The 17,821-nt window shown below is 43.7% G+C and overlaps 1 protein-coding gene across 2 annotated transcripts; it reads left to right on the top strand.

The window, feature by feature from the left end:
• Positions 1-15,573, top strand: armc6 (armadillo repeat containing 6). 2 transcript variants are annotated; one of them, XM_080213047.1, is made up of 8 exons: positions 1-29; positions 1,336-1,490; positions 3,320-3,399; positions 5,809-6,379; positions 9,168-9,313; positions 11,369-11,500; positions 11,659-11,796; positions 13,534-15,573. In XM_080213047.1, the coding sequence occupies exons 2-8, from the start codon at positions 1,370-1,372 to the stop codon at positions 13,744-13,746; spliced, it is 1,401 nt and encodes a 466-aa protein (XP_080069173.1). In that variant the 5' UTR covers positions 1-29; positions 1,336-1,369; the 3' UTR covers positions 13,747-15,573. The 2 variants fall into 2 exon arrangements, with proteins under 2 accessions (XP_080069173.1, XP_080069174.1); XM_080213048.1 differs by lacking the exon at positions 1-29 and adding an exon at positions 247-309.
• The last annotated feature ends 2,248 nt before the right edge of the window (positions 15,574-17,821 follow it).

The raw sequence follows: 17,821 nt of genomic DNA, 5'->3' as shown, positions 1-17,821 counted from the left end.
GTGGCACTTGGAGGCACTGCAAAGCTGAGGTAGGTGGCAGACAGAAAGGTTATGAAGAATTATTATTAAGCCCATAAATTCAGCGGCTGCCAGCACAGCAATGGGATCTTTCTATCTGCAAACACATGAGCATGTTATTCAGAAAAAGGATGAATTGGTTATAAAATAATAAAAGCCATTTGTAGTCACCACGAGGATGCATCACATTTTAGGGATCATCCCTAACTTTCATTCATTTCACAAAGTGTAAAATTACTGAATTGGGCGATATGAAATGTGTTTAACTTGTGGCTTCTCCTGGCTCAGAAGGTAAGGTGCCAGGGATGTTCCTGGTGTCATATTGTTCAAACTCAGAAATCACACTGATCATTCTGTCCCTATCCCAGCCTATCGGTGTGGAAGAGTATGATGCTTTGTTCATTTCCCTTTTGAAAGAGATCAGGCAGACTGCAAACGTGAAGAAAAGAGCAACAATAGTCAAACTGGAATTATCCTGACATTGTATTGCCATTGGTTTACCCCCCCCCCCCAGCTGAACCAGGGGAGAGGTAATAAAAAAGACTGAGTTTAACTTAGCAATGATATAGACAAAGCACGAGAATGGGTGTTTCAGTACAGTAGCTTTTTATGCTGCATGCGAGCCTCCCTTACTTAATTTTCCTCCATTGATGTAATCTATTCCGTTCTCCCTCCTGAACCCACCACGAGATAGGTTGATTAGCCATGCTAACTTGCCACTTATAGAATCCCGACAGTGCAGAACGAAGCCATTTGCCCATCAAGTCTGCACCGACCACAATCCCATCCAGGCCCTATTCCTGTAACTCCAATATTTACACTGCTAATCCCCTGACACTAGGCACAATTTAGCATGGCCAATCAACCTAACCCGCACATCTTTGGATTGTGGGAGGAAACCGGAGTACCGGTGGAAACTCATGCAATAGTGACCCAAGCCAGGAATTGAACCTGTGTCACTGGTGCTGTGAGGCAGCAGTGCTAACCACAATGATGGGGTCTGGGTAAGATACTGCATCGGAGAGAGTCAGTATAGACCTGATAAGTCAAATGACCTGCTTCTGCACTGTAGAGATTCTGTGATTCCAAGTTCTTCGAATTCAAGTTAACCTGCAACTTATTCTTTATAAGTAGAATTTTCCTTTTCTCTCACAGCTGCCTTCTGGAATCGATACACGTTACATGCTACAGGAATTATCCCAGAGGCTATCTGAAACGACATGCCTAATATTTTCCCTGAGATTTCACATACCTTTCCCTAACAAATCCATTAGTACTTTTTAGTTTTCTAATTGTACATTGTTTTTAATGTCATAGAGATCTACCGTAAGTCAGTGAAATTTACACAAGAATGGCGAGCAGACGGATTACTCAGGAGACGTTTGATTCTGTAGTGCAAGAAAACATAACTGAGTTTGAAATGGAGCCGGAGGAGGCTCTGAGTGAAGCGATACAACAATTTGAGTCGCAAGGTGGGTGAAGTTTGGAATATTGAGAGTGAAAGGATCACACTGGGACAAAACACTATGGGGACAGTAACATAATGGTATTGTTACTCGGCTAGTAATCCACAAGTTAGCCTAGTGCCTTGGAGAAATGAGTTCAAATCCCACCATAGTGGCTGAGGGAATTTAAATTAATTTAATAAAAGTGGACAAAAATGCTAGTTTCATTAAACTGTTGTAAATGTCACCCTGGTTCACTACTGTCCTTTGGGGAGGAAGTTTGCTCTCCTTACCTGGTCTAGCCTACGTGCAGGTGATTCTTGACTGCCCTCTGAAATAGCCTAGCAAACCACTCAATTGTACCAAACCACTACAGAACGTTTGGGCCTGTGGGTGTATCTACATCATATGGACTGCAGTGGTTCAAGAAGGCGGCTCACCACCACCTCACAGATAACATTAAGATGGGTGGAAAAACAAAGTGTGCAGAGGACGCTGAAAGTCTGCAAAGGGATATAAATAATCTAAGTGAGTGGGTGAAGGTCTGGCAGATGGAGTATAATATTGGTAAATGTGAAGTCATCCATTTTGAAAGGAGTAACAGCAAAATAGACTATTATTTAAATGGTAAAAAATTGCAGCATGCTGCTGTGCAGAGGGATCTGGGTGTCCTTGTGCAGGAATCTCAAGGAGTTGATTTGCAGGTGCAGCAGGTAATTAAGAAGGCAAGTGGAATTTTTGTCCTTCATTGCTAGACGGATAGAGTTTAAAAACAGGGAGCTTATGTTGCTGCTGATGAGGCCACACCTGGAGTATTGTGTACAGTTTTGGTCTCCTTACTTGCGAAAGGGTATTCTGGCACTGGAGGGGGTGCAGAGGAGATTCACTAGGTTGATTCCGGAGTTGAGAGGGTTGACTTATGAGGAGAGACTGAGTAGTCTGGGGTTATACTCACTGGAATTCAGAAGAATGAGGGGAGATCTTACAGAAACATATAAGATTGTGAACGGAATAGAAAAGATAGAAGCAGGGAACTTGTTTTCACTGGTGGGTGAAATTAGAACTAGGGGGCATAGCCTCAAAATAAGGGGAAGTAGATTTAGGACTGAGTTGAGGAGGAGCTTCTTCACACAAAGGGTTGTGAATGTTTGCAATTCCCTGCCCAGTGAAGCAGTTGAGGCTAGCTCATTGAATGTTTTTAAAGCAAGGATAGATAGATTTTTGAACAGTAAAGGAATTAAGGGTTATGGTGAGCAGCTGGGTAAATGGAGCTGAGTCCACGAAAAGATCAGCCATGATCGTATTGAATGGTGGAGCAGGCTTCAGGGGCTAGATGGCCTACTCCTGCTCTTAATTCTTATGTTCTCAAGGTCAAATCATGACAGGCAGTGAATGCTGTGACGACCGGGGCAACACAGTGGCACAGTGGTTAGCACTGCTGCTTAACAGTGTTAGAGATCCGGATTCAATTCATGGGTTGGGTCACTGTCTGTGTGAAGTTTGCATGTTCTCCTAGTGTCTGAGTGGATTTCCTCCAGGTGCTCTGATTTCCTCCCACAATCCAAAGATGTGTGGGTTAGTTGGATTGGCCATGCTAAATTGCCCTTTAGTATCAGGGAGTCTAGCTGGGATAAGGTAATGTGTGGAGTTATGGGGAAATGGCCTGGGTGGGGTTGATTGTAGTCAGTGCAAACTCAATGGGCTGAATGACCTCCTTCTGCACTGTAGGGATTCTATGACCACGGCCCAAGAATGGTTAACAAGAAGCATTGGCACCGGATGTGTTAAAGATTTCGGTAAAGCTGTTGATAATGTGTGAGATTTTTAACTTCGGATCTATTTCCCTCTCTCTGCAGGTGTCGACCTCATTAACGTAGTGAAAGCTGTCCAGAATACAGCTGCTGAAGCCAGTGACCAGAAGCATAATATCCTACAGGTGATGATAGTGTGTGAGACACTGCATGCTTCTGATGTATTTTAAATCTGTCTCTTTATATTTTTTCTTAAAATGAAACTGTCAAATGATAGGTATGTTTCTCTGACATCTATCTTCAAAGAGCCAATTCCATTTATTTTGAAACAGCTGTTTCTTTTACCAGATAATGCAGGTCCTGTGCTTTCAGCCCCGTCCAAATCAAATGTCAGACTACCAGCCATATTGCTCATGTTGAAGTCATCAGCAACTCCCTTTTCACAAGTACTACTCTTCATCCTCCAAAAATTATGTTCTTACTCTGCCTTAAAAAGTCCAGCATCAAAACTTCCATTCTCTTCAGCTTTTGCTTTATCTCTAACCTTTGCCTCTAGAATCTTGACTACTTGCCTCTTCCACTGGCCACTGTCCAAATCCCGCAGGTATGCTCTCTGTCTTATCATTATACCGAGACTGGTGGTCCAAGTCACAACCACAATCCTTCATGTCAGTGACCTGGTCTCTTTATTCCCATTTAATGTTCCTCTGGTCTGTAGCACCATTTCATTCTCTTGCACTGTTTCTCTTCTGTGACATCAATTTCACTTGGTTCTCCTCCACATTGTAACCAGTAACCTGCAATGCTTTCTCTCTTCCTCCTTGCACAGATTTCTCAGGCTTACATTAAGGTTCTCTCTCCTATTTCTCATCTGCGTTTTGCTCCTGTGACAGCACTATTCGCAGCCTGCCTTCTGTATACATGCAGACGAACCATTCCTGCTGCCCAATTATTTGTCCAGCATCAACATCGTGCAATTCTGTGCATGGAGCAAGTTTTTGATCATAGCCATACCCTGCTGAAACCAGAGGACAACAATATCTGTGCAGTCTCTCCACTTCATTGCTTTACATCTATCCATGTCTTGGTTACAAAGTGATGAAGAGCCTGGCTCAGGTTGTCAATTCTTTGGGTGGACTGGTGATGTTTTGATGCAAATACCTAGGGAGAGGGAGATATCAAATGGGAGTCTTTGAGTTAGCTTCTTCATCCATCGGTGTCCTGCTTCACCAGATTGCTTGATTTCCTGTTTCTTTACATGTGCATTTTCATCAACAATTGTTAAAAAGGCTTTGACATCCAGTGGAGTATATTTGAAGTGTAGTCATTGTAATGGAGGAAACGTGCCAACCAATTTGCGTACCAGCTTTCACAATTGGCAATTTGATAGTGACTAGATTATATATATTTTAATGATGTCGGTTGAGGGATAAATATTGACCAGAACACTAGGGAAAACACACCAACTGTATAAATTATGCCATGGGATCTTTTATATCTACTGGAGGGGGCAGATGGGCTGCAGTTTAATGTCTCATCCAACAGTTGATATTCTAACAGTGGAACGCTCCTGCAAAAATGCCTGGATTATGTGCTCATGTTTCTAGAGTGGGGCTAGAACCCACAACCTTCTGACTTGGAGGCAAGAATGCTATCCCTGAGCCTCAGGTGATGAAGGAGCAGCACTCCAAAAGCTCGTGCTATCAAATAAACCTGTTGGACTTTAACCTGGTGTTGTGAGACTATTTACTGTGCTTATCCCAGTCCAACACCAGCAACTCCAAATCTTGGCTTTCATATTCTGAATGTGACAATTCTGCTCCACCTCCAATTGGAAGAGAATTGGATGGGAAAGTTTATCTGATCTGCTATTGCATGTTTTCTGGTGTGTATCCAAATGGGGTTTGATGAAGGGCAGAGGCATGCTTCCCGTGCTCTCAGTGGGAGAAGTTAGTGACTCCATCAGAACTTGTGCATCAAGTGTTAATACCTCAAGTAAACATTCTTGGCAAGAAATAGTCTTAATGGCATTAACATATCAATGTTAATAACTTTCCGATGGAGTCCTTGCTTGAGCCATTGGATGCACTGGGCGTCATCTGGTATTTGGCAGGTGGGGGCGGGGTGGGTGGATGGAATTCTGCTTAATTTATGTCTTGTTTTAATAGAGCAAATTATGTGATGAGCCAAAGTCAGCATTGGGCACATTGTCTTGATTCTTTGTTTCAACATGACAATTGGTTGGGGCTGGGATGGGCATGTGTTGGGGAGGGTGCATGGTTTGGGTGGAATACTTTATTGTGACACAAAGATTGTAACAGGGCAAATTGTCACAACTGGCATAGAGTCCCGTTCACCCACCTTTCCTATGCTCGCTGCTTTCTGACTGTTATTGCCTTTCAGTTAAACAATGCCTCAATTTTCAAAATTCCCATCCTTGTTTACAGATTCCTTGATAGCCTCACCCCTTACTATTTCTGTAACTTTCAGCCCCACAATCCTATGATCCTGTAAAGCACCTCTGGACAGTTTACTGCATGCTATTTAACTACATTTTTTATTGGCTGATTAAGCGATTACTTGTGTGTTTTTAGGCCCTCGATGAGCTTCGGAAAGCCCTGGATCTCTTAGCCCTTGACAAAATGGGGGATCACCTGACTAACTTCAGCGAGCAGTGCAGCCTGGACTTCGCTCACCGCCACCTGGCAGCTGAAAAGTCTGCCTATCCCACAGTCCTTTCCTCCTGCAAACAGCTGATGTCTGATATGCCCAGTCTGCTGAAGGGTGTCCAGGCCTTGGCTGCCCTGTTGGATGGCCAGCCAGACCTCCTTGACTCGGACGGCCGGCAACTCCTCATGGAGATCCTAAAGCAGCACCGGGACCATGCGGCCCTGACCACTGTGACCATCCGCGCCATCCGTCACAGCTGCCTGAAACACGAGCAGAATCGCCAGGACCTGGTGCAGCTTGGGGTCCTGGCCTTGCTGGTGGGCGCCATTGTGAAGCATGGCACCCAGGCTGATGTGGTCAAGGAAGCGGGCAGAGCCCTGCGGGTTATGACCTTTGATGACGACATCCGAGTGCCCTTTGGCCGTGCCCACGATCATGCCAAGTTGATTGTGATGGAGAACGATGGACTTCGTATCATCATTGAAGCTGCAAAAGGTAGAAACTGCAACAGGAAATGCTGTCACTAATATATCCAAAAGCTAAATGGTTACCACTATCAGGAAAGCCTGAGCAGGCTGGGATTCTTCTCAAGAGAAGGGTGGTCTGATAGAAGCACCTAAAATTATGAAAGGGTTTGACAGAATAGGGGAAGAGAAGTTATATCCACATACTGGGGAGACCAGAACTTTGGGCTGCAAGTAAATCCAATTGTAAACTCAGCAGAAACTAGTGTGGTTAGAATGGAAAGCTCAATACCAACTGGAATGTGTGAGGAGATAGTATAAATGCATTTAAGGGGATGTCAGATAAATGCATTGGGGGGGCGGATGGAATGGAAGAATCTGCTGGGAGGGTTAGATGAAGTGGCAAAGGAGATGTGTGGAACGTCATACCAGTATGGATCAGTCAGGGCAACTGGCATGTTTTACTGCTTCTGTATTCTATATAATTCTAACATTGTAGTCACAGAAACAGCAGGAATATGGTAATTTCTCTAATGAAAGGATTGGAGGGATTGGCCTTATTAAAGGATATGATTGGTAGGGGAATGAATTCTTTATCCAGGTTTTGCTTGGAGTGTTAGTACTAAGCATTCCTATTTTATAAATAGCATAGATCTCCTTCTATTCTGCCTCATTAATTGTCTGTCTCAGTTCATAGATTGCTTGTGTTAGAAGCCTTAGGAGTGTTTGATGGGGACAGTGTAGAGGGAGCTTTACTAGTATCTAAACCCGTGCTGTACCTGTCCTACAAATGTTTGATGGGGACCGTGTAGAGGGGGCTTTACTTTGTATATAACCCAGTGCTGTACATGTGCTTGGAGTGTTTTGATGGGGACAGTGTAGAAGGAGCTTTACTCTATTCATCTTCATCAGGTGAAGTTACCTGATGAAGGAAAAGTGCTCCAAAAGCTTGTGATTTCAAATGTGGACTATAACCTGATGTGTGACCTCTCATCTTGTCCTGGGGGTGTTTGATGGGGACAGTATAGAGGGAGCTTTACCCTATCTAACCCCATGCTGTACCAGTTCTGAGAGTCTTTTATGTGAGTGTATTTGTATTGTTACTTGTATATTTGACCATGATCCAGTGCTGTCAATATGTTAGTGTATGTGTTTGGTTATCTCTTTGCTTCTGCATGTGTATTTCTCTGCACCTATTTTTGTGTTTGTTGCTTTGCAGGCACTGTCAGAATAACCATTCACGTATAAGCTTAAGTAGTGAGCACAAGAAACTCTTCAGCATTAAGGAATTATCACTATGCCTCATCCTGTCCTCATTGTCTCAGACCACATGTTGGGCAGACCCACCATTATTCCCCTGCCAAGACCAGCACAACCTTTTCAAATAGCTCCCCATCTCAATTCTGTCAGTCACTACCTAAGCCTTTAGAATGGTTTGTAGACAGATTGAAGATTTGGTTACAAAATTTGAGTGAGGATGACTATTTTTTCCCCTTCCCACAGCAGAAATAGAACCACAGAACCCTAGAACCCTACAGTGCAGAAAGAGGCCCTTTGGCCCATCGAGTCTGCACCGAACACAATCCCACCCAGGCCCTACCCCCATATCCCTACATCTTATGCCCACTAATCCCGCTAACCTATCCCTGGACGCTATGGGGCAATTTAGCATGGTCAATTAACCTAACCCGCACATCTTTGGACTGTGGGAGGAAACCGGAGTACCCGGAGGAAACCCACGCAGACACGAGGAGAATGTGCAAACTCCACACAGACAGTCACCCGATCTGGGAATTGAACCCAGGACCCTGGAGCTGTGAAGCAGCAGTGCTAACCACTGTGCCACCGTGCTGCCCAAATAGAGTAACATGTTTCCATACAGTTAAATAAGTCCCAGCTCTCAGCCTGCCACCAACTGAACAAATATTTAACATTTATACTTGCTGATATAGCTCTGTCTCCTTCTGCCATGGCTTGATGGAGAGCACTCTCCCCTCTGAATCTGAAGATTGTGGGTTCAAGTTCCATTCTTAAGCACAGAGTTTAGACTGACACTTCCAATGCAGTACAGAGGGAGTGCTACATGTCTCTCATATGAGGTGTTAAGCAAAGAACAAAGAGAAGTACAAAACTGGAATAGGCCCTTTAGCCCTCCAAGCCTGTGCCGATCATGATGCCCTAACTAAACTAAAATAAAACCTACTGCCCTTACTGAATCTATACCTCTGTATTCCCTCCATATTCATGTACCATCCAGATGTCTCTTAAATGTTGCCAGTACGTCTGCCTCCATCACCTCCTCTGGCAGCGCATTCCAGGCACCCATCACTCTCTGTGTGAAAAACTTTCCCCGCACATCTTCCTTATACTTTCTCCCTCTCATCCTGAACCTGTGCCCCCTTGAGATTGAAACTGAGATTTCCAATCTAGGAAAAAGCCTCTGACTATCCGCCCTGTCTATGCCTGTCATAATTTTGTAGATCTCTATCAGCTCTCCCCTTAGCTCTGTCTTTCCGATGAAAATAACTTAGACCCCATCTGCCTTCTCAGATGAGCATAAAATATCCCGCAGCCACTATTTTTAAGAAGAAAAGGTGAGTTCTCCCTGGTGTCCTGCTCAAAACTGAATTCCTCAACCAAATTTATTTATCACATTGCAATTTGTTAGAGATTGCTTTGTGCAAATTAGCTGCCACATTTCCCACATTGCAGCGGTGGCTACAATTTCAAAAGAACCTCATTGACTGTAAAATGCTTTGGAACATCTTGAGCTCATGCAAGGATCTGCTTAAATGCAAATTCTTCCTTTTCTCATTCAGCTTTCACGGACAATCCGTCTGTCCTCAGTGAACTGTGTTCCACACTGTCTCGCCTTGCTGTCAGGAATGAGTTCTGTCAAGACATCGTGGACCTTGGAGGCCTTAACTTCATGGTAGCCCTGCTAGCAGACTGCATCGAACATCGGGTACGGACCAGGTCCTTTCATTTTTCTAGAGAGCAGAGGGCTGAGAGTTGATTCTGAAAGAAGAATCAGAATAACAAAAAGATTCATTGGGGTAAACATTGAGAGGAAGTTTTCAGTTTTGGGAGAGGCCGAAACAAAGGGCCATAAGAGAGTGACTCATAAATTCAGTAAGGAATTTATGTTTAAGTACAGAGTATTGAAAGGCAAAGGGCATTTGGGTGTACAGATACTCAGGTGGCAACACAGGTCACTGAAAGTGGCAACGCAGGTGGAGAAGGTAGTCAAAAAGGTATATATAGCATGCTTGCCTTCATTGGCCAGGGTATTGAGTTTAAAAATTGGCAAGTCATATTGCAGCTGTATAGAACCTTAGTTAGGCTGCACTTGGAATATAGTGTACAATTCTGGTCGCCACACTTCCAAAAAGATGTGGAGGCTTTGGAGAAGGTACAGAAAAGATTTACCAGGATGTTACCTGGTATGGAGGGCATTAGCTATGAAGAGAGATTGGAGAAACTCGGTTTGTTCTCACCAGGACAACAGAGATTGAGGGGCAACCTGATAGGAACCTACAAGATTATGAGAGGCATGGACAGAGTGGATAGTCAGAAGCTTTTTCCCAAGGTGGAAGAGTCAATTACTAGGGAGCATTGGTTTAAGGTGCGAGGGGCAAGGTTTAAAGGAGATATATAAGGCAGATTTTTTACACAGAGGGTGGTGGGTACCTGGACCTCGCTGCCGGGGAAGCAGATACTGAACTGACTTTTAAGGGGTGCCTTGACAAATACATGAATAGGATGGGAATAGAGGGACATGGTCCCCAGAAGGGTAGAGGTTTTTAGTTAAGTCGGGCAGCATGGTCGGTGCAGGCTTGGAGGGCCGAAGGGCTTGTTCCTGAGCTGTAATTTTCTTTGTTCTTTGTACATTTAGAGAAAGCTGGTTAAATACTTGAGGGAGAAAGGAAGAGAATGGTACTTTGATAGATATGAAGTAAGGCAGCAGAAAGCTTGTATCGAGCATTAACAGAGCCTAGCTTCTGTTCTGTAAATTCTATATAATTCCTCTTAAAAGGCTTTTTCTTCAGCTCTATTTCTCATCATTTCATTCTTCCTTGTAACCTTTTGTGTTAAATTATATAGCTGACATTATGTATAGGATGAGGAATTACTTGACAATATAAATATGCAGTCATGGGCATGAGGGAGACTTGCAATTATTTTATGTGAAGGAGTTGAAAACGACTCACTCAAACTTAAAGGAAATAAAAATGGCTAGCTGGAAACCTCCTTGGGTAAATGTCCATTACCCTGACTGTTGGGCCTCATCAATGGAGGATATTCAAGCATTATAGTACGCGTTGTAGTTCTGTAAGTATCCCAACATGTGACATCTTTCTCTTTAGTGAGAGGGAGACCTTTCTACTTTTTGCCCAACAGCCTTTCATTTACATTTAGTGATTTCACTTAGCAAGTACCTCGAATGTGTTGCAGACTTAGTACAAGAGAGAGATTCGGGAGACGACCAAAGGTTTGATTCGTAAAGAGGGTTTTAAAGCCTGGAAAGAATTGTAGTAAAGGCATTTGGATAGAGTCTAATGGCTAGAGGCTGTTGTTGTTAACATAACAGACAAAAGGATTCAATGTTGGAAGAATGAATGGTGCAAACTAGACTGAAGAAAATTCTAGGGAAGTTTCAGGATGAAGTATTTGAAAGTTGTGTATTGGGGGAACAGTTGGCAATGGTCTTAATGAATGCAGATCTTTTTGTGGGGCTAAGATCTGGCTCCATGGCTAGAATTAAGTTGATCAAGCTCTAAGGCAATCCATCTTTGAGATCTGAGGTAGGAGGCAGTGGGTAACAGATTCACTTGGGTATTTTCCCATTTCCTGCTCCCATTGGCATGGGTAAGTTTGGTAACTCAGTCATTGCACATGGTGACTGCAAATGTACAGTGTGCCCACGCTGGCCACCACAGCCCCCTTGGCATACCAGACTATGTGCACCATTGTTAAGAAAGTACTCATGACTTTTTTTTTGTGTCATCCCAAATTATAGGAAGTGGTGAAGCAGGTACTGAGTGTGTTTCGAGCCATCGCAGGTAATGACGAGGTGAAGGATGCAATCATTAATGCTGGTGGAACAGACCTGATCGTGTTAGCCATGAACCGTCACATGGGAAGCCCACAGGTATAGAGTCAGTGGAAATGGAATAAAAACAGAAAATGCTGGAAAAACTCATAAGGCTTGGCAGCATGGGGGAGGTAATGCCTCCCCCCATTGTTGCTCAAAAGAACTGAAGGATGAAACTGAAGTTTTGTCACTGTTTGTGTTTTATTTTGGCGCAGATCTGTGAACAGGGATGTGCTGCCTTGGGGATGTTTGCCCTACGGAAACCTGAAAACTGTCGTGTGATCATGGAGGGTGGTGGAGCACTGATGGCACTGCAGGCGATGAAGACGCACACAGCTGAGGTGAACGTCCAGGTGAGATGGTAGGGCAAGTGGGTGAAAGGGAGAGGAAGGGGAACACGGTGGTGTGGAAAGGGATGGTGAATGGTGTGGAAGGGATGGGGGAGAGGAAAAGGGCAGGGGAAAGCAAAGAGATAGGGCTTTTGATGGTTCTTCGTGGAGGTAACAAGGAAATTAGGTAAAGGAGAACCAGTGGATGTGATTTATTTGGATTTCCAGAAGGCCACATAGAAGACTGTTAAATAAGTTAAGTCCCCATGGTGTTAAGGGTAAGATCCTGGCATGGATAAGAGGAGTGGCTGAGTGGCAGAAGTCAGAGTGGGGATAAAGAGATCTTTTTCAGGATGGCACCCAGTGACTAGTGGTGAGCATCAGGGGTGAGTGTTGGGATCACAACTTTTCACAGTGTACATTAATGATTCGGAGGAATGATCTGAAGACACTGTTGCTAAGTTTGCAGATGATACAAAGATATGTAGAGAGACAGGTAGTATTGAGGAAGCAGGGGGCTGCGGAAGGACTTGGACATGTTAGGAGAGTGGGCAAAGAAGTGGCAAATGAAATACAATGTGGAAAAGTGTGAGGTTATGCACTTTGGAAGGAGGAATGGAGGCAAAGACTATTTTCTAAATGGGGAAATGCTTAGGAAATCAAAAACGCAAAGGAACTTGGGAGTTATTGTTCAAAATTCTCTTAAGATTAACGTGCGGTTTCAGTCGGCAGTTAGGAAGGCAAATGCAATGCTAGCGTTAATGTCAAGGGGGCTAGAATACAAGAGCAGGGATGTATTTGTGAGGCTGTATAAGGCTCTGGTCAGACCCCATTTGGAATATTGTGAGCAGTTTTGGGCCCTGTATTTAAGGAAAGATGTGCTGGCCTTGGAAGTGGTCCAGAGGAAGTTCACAAGAATGATCCCTGGAATGAAGAGCTTGTCGTATGAGGAACAGTTGAGGACTCTGGGTCTGTACTCATTGGAGTTTAGAAGGATGAGAGGAGATCTTATTGAAACTTACAGGATACTGCGAGGCCTGGAGAGAGTGGACGTGGAGAGGATATTTCCACTACTAGGAAAAACTAGAACCAGAGGGTACAACCTCAGGCTAAAGGGACGATCCTTTAAAAACAGAGATGAGGAGGAATTTCTTCAGCCAGAGAGCGGTGAATCTGTGGAACTCCTTGCCGCAGAATGCTGTGGAGGCCAGGCGATTGAGTGTCTTTAAGACAGAGATAGATAGGCTGTTGATTAATAAGGGGATCAGGGTTATGGGGAAAAGGCTGGAGAATGAGGACGAGAAAAATATTAGTCATGATTGAATGGCGGAGCAGACTCGATGGGCCGAGTGGCCTAATTCTGCTCCTTTGTCTTATAGCTTGAAGAATATACTGCTTGTTCTCTTTCACAGTTGGGCCATGAAGGATAGAACATTTAGACACTGCTTTTATTCATAGACTGATCTATTTCATGTGTGTTCCCTCAAACAAATGCAGCTTCAGTGCTCCTACTGTACCTCTGTTGTAAACCCATTAGCAATTAAGTGCCAGTTTTGAAAGGCACTGCTGACCCACTATAAGAAAACAAACTGAAACTTTAAAGGGAACTTTATAGATGAAAATGTAATTTTTGAGGTTCTGTATATAGGAACACAAGTAAATCTTCAGTTAATGTTCAACACCTGAATGTAGTACAAGTAAACATCAGTTAACATTGCTGAATCTCCGTTTTAATGTTGGCTGATGTTTTTCTCCTTACAGAAGCAGGCCTGCATGCTGCTCCGTAACCTGGTGGCACGCAATCCTGACTTCTCCCAGCTGATCCTGGAGATGGGAGCCGAGGTGCTCATCCTGCAGGCTAAGACCACACATCGAGACTGCGAGGACTTGGCAAAAGCTGCCCTGAGGGATCTCGGCTGCAAAGTGGAGCTTCAGGAGTTCTGGACGGGGGAGAAAGGTGGGATTTCCCGTTGAACGCCACTTTGGGCTAAGATAAGACAATGGACCCAGAAAACATACATCCATGTTTTGTTGCACATTGCTGGATTTTTCAAACATTTAATTCTTCTGTGGCCATCTGAGACGATGACTAAGCGACCGGAAAAGCTCTAAGGTGACTGTTCAGCTGCAGTCGATTCAGGATATACCAACGACCAGCCTCACCTCTACTTCAATGATTGGGACTTCCCACGTTGCAGATAGGTTCTGGGAGACTGGGAACAGGTTGTTGCCTGATGGTCACTGCCAAACTCATTGAGGATCCTTCCCTGAAAATTTGCCACATCTGAACATTCTCCTAGTTTGACAGGTAATCAGGTTCTAGAAATCCCATTCTTTTGACATCAAGGGCCTATTTTACTCGCCAAGAACTTCAGCAACAGAATGCAAAGTGTTTCGAGACTAGTGGTTATGAATATTATATTGTCTATCCCCATAACCCGACACATTTGTCCCACTAATCCTCCTAACCTACACATCTTGGGATTTACCACAGCCAATCCACCTAATCCAGGAGGAAAGTGGAGCATCCGGAAGAATCCTGTGCAGACACTGGGAGAACATGTGAACTCCACACAGACAGTCACCCAAGGCACTGGGTCCCTGGCACTGTGAGGCAGCAGTGCTAACCACCGTGCTGCCCCAGTGCCTCCATTTTCACACTGCCCTCTCACTTGCTTCCTTAATTATATCAGTCGACAGTAAGAAGGTGCAGGGTTTAAGAGGCAGGAGCCCTCACAACATTTCACAAGCCTTAGAAGAATACTTGAAACCCAATAACATTGAAGGCTGGGACCATGTGCTGGAAAATGGGATTAGAATAGAACATGCACAGGCATGTTCGGCCAAAGGGTCTCTGTGTTCATAGAACCCAATGACTCTTAAAACTAAAACAATGTCACTGGGTCTGTGAGCAAAATTTAGTTTACATTACAAAGCTGTTAATTTTAGATGCAGTGATTTCTGCTATTAGTTAATGTTACACATTGTAATATAAAACATCCAAAAGGAAATGTTAAATCTTATCACCAGGATTGAAGACTGCTTACCAGTGTCTCAGCCCTGCAACATGGGAGTTCTGTTAATAATTGAGAGGAGGTTCTCCTCTCTTGGCTGATAACAGAATTGATTCTATAATTGAGAATCCCCCAGCCAAAGTTGTTTACCGCCTGATATCTTTGCCATTGCATTTTAAAGCAATTCTTTTCTCTACCAGTTATGGTAGATATGGTCCCTGGAAGGGTAGGGGGTTTTTGTTAAGTCGGGCAGCATGGTCAGAGCAGGCTTGGAGGGCTGAAGGGCCTGTTTCTGTGCTGTAATTTTCTTTGTTCTTATCCAGTCCCCTTTCTCCCACCCAACTGAGGCTCTGGCTTGTATAGGAATCTAGGGGGGGTGTTATTGACATCACGGATGAATGATTGAGGCTTTGCTGGGTTAGGCAAGTCCTGTATGAATCGTGAAGTGATTCTACAACAGCTGGGTTGAACTTTGGATTCAAAGTTGCATTTATTTCATAGCCTTGAGATTGGGAGGAATGTCTGCTCTAACTAAGGTTGTCACTTGCGTTCTGTCTGTGGGAAGTCAGAGGATGAGTTTTCAGCCCACGCTATATTCACTGATTTTCACACTGCTAACCCATACTCTGACAATACTTATGTAAACCTTTCACTTGATTAACCTGTTGTGTATTTCCATCATTTGCTGTTTTATTGTTTTTTTTTGTTGGTAGTCAAACCCAGATGTTTTAAATGTATTCTAATGTATTAAAAATGTTGCATTCATGTGTAACTTTTTTCCTTTTATAAATTCTTCTGTCCATATTTATAATGGAAATGCCGATATAAGTGTTGCATTATAATTATAACCTTTCAATTGTGGAGGTGCTGTAGTGCCAGCTGCTTATTGGGTCAGAGGTTTAGAGAATTTTTTACCCTGCTGTTGGAACTATGCAACAGTAGACTGCAAGAATCTTTCTCCTTGTGAAACCACCCATAAGACGGAAGAAGGAAAGTTTCTTGACACAGAACCTCAGCAAGGATAGATTATTCTTGGAGGGGTGTGGAACAGAATTACACTGGAGCTAAAAAGGTTAAATTATGAGAACGGTTAACGTAGACTGGGCTCATATAATCTATAATTTGGTAAATTAAAGTGTGATCAGATGAAGGGGGTTTAAGATGCTGAAAGGAGTTGATAGAGGCGATAGAGAGATGTTTCCTCTGGTGAGGTGGGAGGAATCCAGAACGAGGGGACAGAACCTTAAAATTCGAGCCAGGCCACTTAGGGGTGATGTCAGGAAGCACTTCTGCATACAAAAGGTGGTAAGATCCACTTCCCCTCCCTAACAAAAATAGCTGTATAGACTGGATATTGATGAATAATTTCACAAGTTTTTAAGTTTAAAGTTTATTTATTAGTGTCACACGTAGGCTTACATTAACATTGCAATGAAGTTACTGTGAAAATCCCCTACTTGCCACGCTCTGGCGCCTGTTTGGGTACACTGAGGGGGAATTTAGCACAGTCAATGCATCTAACCAACACGTCAAGCCAATTTTGTATCCATCTTACCAGCTCACCTCGGATCCCATATGACTTCACCTTTCTGTATCAGCCTGCCATGGGAACGTTATTGAAGGCTTTACTAAAGTTCATGTATGCACCATTCACTGCCATGCCCTGGTCAATTTTTTTATTGCTTCTTGAATCTCAATCAAGTTTGTGAAACACAACCTCTCCTTCACAAAAGCATGCTGCTTATCACTAATAAGTCTACACAGACACAGGGACAATGTGCAGACTCGGTGAAGATGATGACCCAAGTTGGGAATTGGTTCCTGGCCCTGTGAGGTAGCAGTGTCACTGTGCCACCATGCCACCCCTTAGAACCAGGTTAAGGAATATATTAAGGGTTATGAAAGTAAGTAAGATGGAGTTAAGTTACAGATCATTTGTGATCTAATTGAATGATGGATTAAGATAGAGGGGTTGAATGGTCTTCTGTCCTTGTATCAACCATTACTGTATTGCATCTGCCTCTCTCGGTCATCACTGAAGGGTGAAGTGTTGTAACAGTAGGACTGATGCAGCTAAAAATAGAAACAGAAGGTCTTTCACTGCAGTGCGGTTCTGGAAAGAACTGATAGCGTCAACTCGGCCCCAAACATTGCCGCATTGTCAGCATGATCTGCAAAAATAGCTAAAGAGCAAAGTCTGTCTACCTCTGTCAACTGAGGTGGGTGGAGTGGGTGAGTGTTAGACTTGCATAGTGCCTTGTAAATATATTATTTTCCTTTAAAATTGCATTGTAATTTTGACTCATCAGCCAGAGGCAAGGGTGGAATAACCTTAACATTTGAGCCAGGCCTTTCAGAAGAGGTGTTAGGGGCAATTCACCACACAAAGGGGAGTGGAAATCTAGAACTTGTTGCTCACCCCACCCAAAGAAAAGCTGTCGAAAGCTTGGAATTTGGTTGCAAAATTTCATAACTCAGACCTATTCTCCCCGATTTGCATGAGTTTCCTCTGGGTACTCCAGTTTCCTCCCACGCTCCAAAAGATGTGAGGGTTAGGTTGATCATAAAATCCCTACAGTGCAGAAGGAGGCCATTTGGCCCATTAAGTCTGCATTGACCACAATCCCACCCAGGCCCAATTCCCATAACTCCACATATTTACCCTGCTAATCCCCCTGACTGACTACGGTCAATTTAGCATTGTCAATCAATCTAACCCGCACATCTTTGGACTGTGGGAGGAAACCCATGCAGACACTGGGGGAACGTGCAAACTCCACACTGACAGTGACCCAAGGCTGGAATTGAACCCGGGTCCCTGGCATTATGAGGCAGTAGTGCCAACCACTGTGCCACCATGCCGTCCAAAATTTAATTTAACTTTCCCCAATTCAAATTTTCCCCATCTGCCTTGGTGGGGTTTGAACCTGAGTCCCAGAGTATTACCTGTATTACTAGTTCGGCAACAACACTACTACGCCATTGCCTCCCCTATTAAAAATGGTTTCATTATCATCATTAGATTTTTAAAAAAA

Source organism: Carcharhinus amblyrhynchos, chromosome 26 (assembly GCF_965287045.1).
Source record: "Carcharhinus amblyrhynchos chromosome 26, sCarAmb.v2.hapA, whole genome shotgun sequence".
Classification (NCBI taxonomy): domain Eukaryota; kingdom Metazoa; phylum Chordata; class Chondrichthyes; order Carcharhiniformes; family Carcharhinidae; genus Carcharhinus; species Carcharhinus amblyrhynchos.
This window is presented reverse-complemented; position numbering and strand designations above follow the sequence as displayed.

Coding starts and splice junctions, on each gene's coding strand:
- armc6 (XM_080213047.1), top strand. CDS start 1,370: ATGGCGAGCAGACGGATTACTCAGGAGACGTTTGATTCTGTAGTGCAA. Junction 3,400..5,808: donor AGAAGCATAATATCCTACAG/GTGATGATAGTG, acceptor GTGTGTTTTTAG/GCCCTCGATGAGCTTCGGAA. Junction 9,314..11,368: donor CAGACTGCATCGAACATCGG/GTACGGACCAGG, acceptor CCCAAATTATAG/GAAGTGGTGAAGCAGGTACT.